Source organism: Mus pahari, chromosome 2, assembly GCF_900095145.1.
Source record: "Mus pahari chromosome 2, PAHARI_EIJ_v1.1, whole genome shotgun sequence".
Classification (NCBI taxonomy): Eukaryota; Metazoa; Chordata; class Mammalia; order Rodentia; family Muridae; genus Mus; species Mus pahari.
In genome coordinates, this window is record NC_034591.1 from 99,975,426 (window position 1) to 99,982,935 (window position 7,510).

The window sequence follows — 7,510 nt, forward strand, 5'->3', positions numbered from 1 at the left end:
GGAAAGGGAAAGGGAAAGGGAAAGGGAAAGGGAAAGGGAAAGGGAAAGGGAAAGGAAAGGAAAGGAAAGGAAAGGAAAGGAAAGAAAAGAAAAGAAAAGAAAAGAAAAGAAAAGAAAAGAAAAGAAAAAGTTAAATCAGGGCTAGAGAGGTGGTTCAGTGGTTAAGAGCACTTGCTGCTCTTTAAGAAGACCCAGGTTTAGCTCTCAGCACGCATCACTGGTGACCCACAACCATCCATAACTCCAGTTCCAGGGGATCTGATGCCTCCTCTGACTGCTGAAGGCACCAGGCATGCATATGTTGAACTGACATACGTGTAGACAGAACATTCATACGCATAAAATAAAACAAAGAAAACGTGCGCGCGCGCGCATGCGCGCGCACACACACACACACACACACACACACACACACCATAGAGGAAAAGTGTGGCTTGGAACACTAACACCCTATCTGAACTGAGAATTTACCCAAGAAGAAACAAAAATAAAGTACTACAACATGGGGGAAAAGTGCAACTTCACTAGCATTCAAAGACACATTAAAGCAAAGTGCCACTTTTAGCCTCAGATTAGCATAGATTTTCTTAAATGACAACAATATATTAATGGCAAATTGAATGTGAGAAAACAAAATACCCCCATACACTGATGGCTTAGGGTGTGAATTAGTACACATCATCTAAAGACACCATTAGCTCTCCATAATGAGCCATAAAATATCACATCCTTCAATGTGGTAACCCATTTCTAGGAATCCTGAGAGGATGATCAAAACTGAGGACAAAGACCATTCACATACAAGGTCACTGTAGCAATATAGATAATGCTAAAAACTTTGAAGGAAACATAAAATAACAGCATTCTGGAGTTATTTGACTAACTTATAGTATGCTTAGAAGATGAATAGCATAATGCCTTTTAAAACTGTCTTCTCAGCTGGGCATAGTGGTGCATGCCTTTAATCCCAGCACTTGGAAGGCAGAGAAAGGCAGACAAATCTCTGTGAATTCAAGACCAGCCTTGTCTACAGAGTGAGTTCCAGGACAGCCAGGGCTACATAGTATGAGCCTGTCTCAAAGATCTAGATAGACAGATAGACAGACAGACAGATAGATGATAGATCTAATGGAATTTTTAAAACTGTCTTCACAAAGTGTCTTTAGAGCTGAGGATGGAAGCTCAGCAGAAGGCGTGCCTAGCACTCACAGAGCCTGGGTCTCCTCACCAGCAGTGCATAAGGCAGATGCAAACCTATCTATCATTCCAGCCCTTGCAGGTAGAGGCAGGAGGATCAGGAGTTGAGGATCACCTTTGGCTACATAGAGAGTTTGAGTCTAGCCTGGGCTACACATGACTTTGTCTCAAAAATAACAACAAAAAGTATTTGAAGATCATATAGAAAGTTCTATAAAGTAAAGTTACATGACAGAGTTCAAAATTATATTTATGTCAGAAATTAAATACTTTAAATGTCAAAACACACACATAAGATTTCTAGTCTGTTCCTGCCGCGTCTGCACTGTCATGAGAAGACAGTTGGCTTTTCTCTGAATTTGGAGTCTCGGTGAGGTGCCCTCCCCTAAAATATGGGTTATGTAGTACAGAGACAATCTGTTCCCTATGCCAATAAATTCGTCATTCTCCAAGAGAAGTTTGGGCGGGGTCCACCCTGAGCAACTGCAGGTGGCTCCTTCAAAGGAGGCAATGAAACTGAAAAACAGCCGCTCCCCTGAGGAACTAAGAGAGGGCCAACAGAGTGTGCCTACGTGCATAACGGTGTGTGCACACATCTTAGAGACGAGAAAGGACTATCCTAAAATACTGGCAGTGGTTTTCTAAGTAGAGATATTCTAGAAGTGTGTTAAGTGATAGCTATGGGAAGCATGGGGCCACTTTCCCTAAATTAAATTCAACTTAATTTAAAATTCCCCCATTCCTTCCTTGCCTGCAGTCGTCACATTTCAAGGGCTTAACGGCCAAGGTAGCAAGTGGCTGCCAAATCAGAGCGAGCTGTGGACCACCTCAGTTATCACAGAAAGGTCATCCGGACGGTGCCATCTATACTATGTTCTTTTTAAAATGCTCTCCCCAAATGTATTACGATATATGCTGAAGTCAATCCCTCTTGCCAACGGGAGTGGGTGCTGTAAGAGAAGAAAATGGGGTCCACAGAAGCAGCAATCACACTAGAGGTGCAGAGGCTACAGTCTCTAAAAGGGAGCCGGGGAAAAATATCATCCTATGGAGACATGTAGGTAGTCACAGTCACTCGGGAACACCAGGAAAGGCTGAAAGGACACACGAGTGCAGTAGACATCCCAAGGAAAGAAGAGACACAGAAACTGGAGCAGCAGGGGTGGGGAAGGGGGTTGTTAGAGCAAGAATCACCGACTCTTGGCTTTCCCCACTCACCAGCCATTACAGCTGCTGACCGTTGAGCTGGCTCAAAAGGACATTTCCCCCGGCCACTCTCAAGTCTTTCAACCTGCTGGAAACTGGACACATCCTACAGACCAGAAGGGGAGGGGGCAGGTAGTTTAGGGTTTATGGAGAAGGTTCACAGTGAGAATTAAACATAAGATCAAATGACGGAAAAGCCCATCTCCATCTGTACCCCGCTCACCCCACTCCCGTCTCCATATTCAGCTGCATTACTCCTGCCTCCTCCACCCACTCATTTCTTTCTCTGCTTTATTCCTCTTCGCCCCCAGACCTGTCCCCCACACTTCCCCCATGAAAGCACACCTAGAATCGCCCTAGAAAATACCATGAGGCTGCACAAAGACCTTTCCTCTCAAATGCTGGACTCTGCAACTGCCTAGAAGATGTGCTGCAGCCAAAGCGATGGAAAGAAGCAGACAGCCTTTTGAGGGCCAGCGCTCTGAGGAAGGGCAAAGAAAGCCATGCATCTATGGGGACCAGCTGAAGCCCAGGGGCTTGAAGAAAACAGATTCTCCCTCGGTTCCCACCCAAGGACAGAGGGGAGGGCCAGGGTTCCACATCCAAGCAGAGAAGGAAACTGAAGTCAGTGAAGAAGGACCTAAGTCTTAGATCGTGATCTTAGGGCTTGAGAGATCTTTTTCTTCTTCTTCCAGGGATCTCCAGAGGGGTGGGAGGTGACAGACATAAGAGCTCCACCAGGGTCAGTCACAAAGTGACTTTAGTATACAGCACTAAGAAAGTTTCAAGACAACATCTAAAAGTGGAAATGAAGAGTGCTTTCACGCTATGACTCAAAGGAACATTGCTGTAGTTGGTTTCAAATCAAAGTTACGCCACGGCCATTCCAGGCATGCTGCCTCTAGCTCACAAACTCAACAGACATCCATGGTGGCTCCAGCTTCCTTGTTCTGATGGCACTCGGGGTTGGGAAGCAAAGATGTGTCTCCTGAGCTGAATGCTGTTACTGCACTATGCCGGTCGCTCCTCTCTTTGCAGCAGATGGCAAACAAGATTTGATTCACTTAGACAAATCTTAAAGAAGGCCTGTGAAGATGACGGGAAATCTGATGTCTTCTCCAAAGGGAAAGAGTCGGATCAAAAGAGCACTGTAGGATGAAAGGCCCCCGGAGGACAGTACTCCACATGTGTGACACAGAGAACACCCTTGCCTGAGGAGAAGGATGGTGGTTTTGACGACCGAGGCGTTCAGGCAACCTTGAAGTTCAGTTAGCACCTACTGTGGCTACACTTCTCTCTCACCTGAGCTACTACCCCTTGCTCTGCACTGAAGAGCTCCACCCCCAGTTTACTGCCATACTTACCTCACGTCAACCTTCCAGAATCACATGTGTGTGTGTGTGTGTGTGTGTGTGTGTGTGTGTGTGTGTGTGTGTGTGATATTCTGCTGGGCTTTCTCACAATAGTTACCTGCCAGCTTCTTAAAATTCCATATGTCAAGACTAGCTCCCTCCCAGTTTCTCCAGTGGCATAATCATATCATCTAGCCTTCTAACACACACACATGTACTCACACACCCACGCATTCAGCCCACCATTGCCCCTGGAGTACAAACTCTAACCCAGCCTACTTGGTTTCTACTATTTCTCAATATGATCCTTGTTCTGTCCAAAGTATCTATTATTCTGGAAACCAAACTGCATTCCCAACCCTGTGCCTAAAACTCTTCCCTTCCATTTTACCAAAGACCAAAAAGGTGGGCCTTTTCCTGATCCCTATACACTTTAATCTCTGTGTTTCAATTGGCACTTTCAATTCATTTCCTTGAAATATCCCATTCCTTGGCTCTTAAAACTCTATCTTCCTGAATCCTTCCTCCTATTTGATACTTGTTTCTCTAGCTCCTTCTTTTGTTAGCTCCTCTATGTCTATCCTTAGGATCTATCTATAATCTTTATAACATTCTACATCATTCAAACATCCCATTCATTCTTGTATTCCCAGTCTTTCTATGCAAACCAGTGGGCTTTCTCACAATACTTACCTACCAGCTTCTTAAAACTCCATATGTCAAGACTAGCTCCCTCCCAGTTTCTCCAGTGGCATAATCATATCATCTAACCTTCTAACCTTTGAGCAAGTGAGTCACCCATTAACAAATAAGTTCAGATTATCCTCTGATTATCAAATAGGTTCTGATTATTAAAATGACCTTGAACTAAGGAATGAAAATGGAAAATGTTCTCACTGGAAGATGTTTTCTCTATCTCTATGAAGAGATTCTTCACTACATCACCATGTCAGTAAACAGTCTCACTATCAGCTGTGGTGAGGGCAAGTCCCTAAAGCTGAAATCTGGGGGTGGATAGGAAAGCTCTCTTGAGTGGTGAAGTTGGAGTTGGCATTGGCCCTTTGGCTTTGCCCAAGAAAAATAAATAGAAGGCAAATAACAGACTTCTCCCAGATAGGAAAACAACAACAACAACAGAATTCTCCAAGATGAATGAACCATGTCAAATGGCACAGGAGAGTGAAGTCAGATGAAGCCCCTTGGGTTGCAGGCTGGCCACACAGACAGGGTTATAGAACATATCTAGACCAATCCAAGTTCAAATACTGGCTCTGCCTCTTCTAGCAACATAATCTTAGCCATAGTATCTAATTTCTCTGAATATCAGTTTTCTTGCACATAAAATAGAAATAAATCATACCTGACTACCATGATGTGATGGTAAAATTAAACTTAATTGCGAATATATGGTACCTAAGCCTGCAACAGAGTGAGTGGCCAGTGCTTTTCTGGTGGCCATTATTAAAGCCTAGTATTTTTCTCTATTCATGGCTGGAGTTCCCTCAACAAGTCATGTGTGGTAGGAGCTGTCACTGAAAGACAGCACTCTTGCTAGAACCATTAGCTCCAGGGTTTCCTAAGGACCATCACTTCTCCACAGTCATCAATGAGTGAGCTGTGTCTAGATCAAAGATGTCAGGGAACAGTTATCCACAGCCTCAGCCCCATTACTCGGGGAGCTTCAGCACTAATGGAAATCAGGAACGTAATCAAACAGAGTAAGAGAGTAAAAGCACAGGAGGATGTTCAAAGAGTCTACAGAGCAGACTCATGATGGATCTTGGCAGGCTGTTAGAGCTAATCTTCTCCCTCCAGAGAACAGCCCCTCGGTCCCTGCATCTGTTAGATAGAAGGCTTCAGAGAAAATGCTGAACTGGTGAGATGAACCCTGGCTTCACTCTTCATTATCACAATCTCTCAAGAATAAATAGGGGGCCCAGACACACCAACAACCACAGGCATTCCCAGAATATATTCCATCTTGGTACTTTAGCTAGGACATACCAGGGTCCTAACTCAGATCCCAGGAAGAATGGAAAGTTCAAGAAGATGAGCTGGGATGGTTACAGTAAGTCTGAGCAGACTGGGGAAAATAGCCCTGCTACCTTGTGGACCTGGTGGTAACTATAAAGAACTAAACCATCAGTATGGGTTGATGGGATTCAGAGATACTATCCAAAACTAACGAACTTACTCAGACTTTTGTAAAGAGCATGCGGAAAGAATGCACAAGCCCAACTAAACTTGAGGAAAGTCATGGGGGCTGCCTGCATCCACCCTAAACCAGAAACAGGAGGGTGCTGTAGGAGAGAGGGTTTGGGGGACATGTACTACCGAGGCCCAAGTGGATCACTGTATTAGTGCAGACTACAGAACAGTCTAGCCAATATCTGTAGTTCAGGATCAAAGCCAAGAAAGAAACATGGTGGCCACTGTTGTGCGCAAAGGACAAGTAGCCTTTCTGACTCACCCCAGCACTCAGTCACAAATCTGCTGCCAGAAGACCAGTGGTGACCACCGTACAATTAACAGAGAAAGGTCAGAGTTCCAAACATGTAGCTGTAACTAGACTAGACATCACTAAGAATATATTCATGCCAAGATCGCCCGGGTGTGAGGGTGTGAGATCCCACAGGCTTTCACCAGTAAACAAGATCTAGAAGAAAATGTGGTTGGCAGGGTGGCTCACCCCAAAGATTTAGAGAACAGAGCCAGCTGGTACCACATTACAGGGTGGTGACATCAGAAGTCATGAGAGTCCCACCCTGCAGAGAATGGAGTTGGCAGAGGATGCCAGAAATGAGGAGGCCTGCTATGACAGAAGAGAGCCTGAGCTGTTCTAAAGAAGAAGCAGGCTCCAGAGCTGGGCCGAAGCACCTACTGAAACATCCCTTGGATCTGCCCCGTACCCAGGCCAACCAGCAACCCTAACCCCACTCACTGTCTCGCTTCATCTTGTTACACTTGGCATACTCAATCCTCTACAGACCATCTCCCTTCCCTACTCCAAATGCCCTCCCCTGAAGGCAGACAAAGGCTCCACCCTATGAAGGCATCCTTTCCCCCCAACACTTATCCTACACAGCGGTTGTCTTAACCATGCCCAACTCGGTCACTCCCCAAAATCCCTTCCCAGCCTCCTACCCACACCACCCCGAAGTAACTCACACTGCTGCAGGCTCCCTCTCCCTCTGCCCCTGTCACTCACAATAACCCCGCACTTCGGATCAAAAGCGAAGGTGCCACACGTGAGGAGGTGAGAGGCATTGGCAATGGCGAGAATCTGGATAAAATTGTGACATTCGTCCTGGGGGGGTTAGAGATGGTTAGAATCAGAAGCAGTGGGTATGAGGAAGGACAGGGTTGGATATAGATAGTTAGAGGCAGCTGTGGTATGGGGGCGTAGGGGCGATGGTGTTGGAGTCTTTGCCTGAACCCTTCAGAATAGGAGCAGTGCTGGGGGCCGAGCCAAGGTCACCTCAGACGCTCAGGACAGGGTATGCGTTTCCACCTACCTCTTTCTTGCCTTTCTTCCTACAGTTCTGCCTGTGCGTCTCGGGCACCAGCCAGTCGATCTGAGAAAGAAGAACTCATTTCAGGTTCCCTCCCCCACCCCACTGCACACGGAGGCCAGGGGGGGAAGAGACAATTCTACAAGCTTCAACAATCTGGAAACTTCTAAGGTTCCTCACTCTCTGCACTTCCTTTCCAAGTCCCCTACCCACTAATGAGTAAAAAAAAAAAAAAAAAAAAAA

General features: G+C 45.8%; 1 protein-coding gene across 4 annotated transcripts in view; it reads right to left on the bottom strand.

Annotated features, from left to right (window-relative positions):
• Sema4f (ssemaphorin 4F) overlaps positions 1–7,510 on the bottom strand; it is a 27,331-nt gene that overhangs the window by 16,192 nt on the left and 3,629 nt on the right. For 2 of the 4 annotated variants that reach the window (XM_021190200.2, XM_029535568.1), the window contains 3 exons: positions 7,271–7,330; positions 6,964–7,062; positions 2,416–2,509 (listed from right to left, as the gene is read on the bottom strand). The exons of 1 other annotated variant lie outside the window; for it this stretch is intronic. In XM_021190200.2, the coding sequence (XP_021045859.1) occupies positions 2,416–2,509; positions 6,964–7,062; positions 7,271–7,330 (253 nt within the window). The remainder of the gene's footprint in view (positions 1–2,415; positions 2,510–6,963; positions 7,063–7,270; positions 7,331–7,510) is intronic. One more of the 4 variants, XM_021190204.2, reaches the window with a different exon arrangement.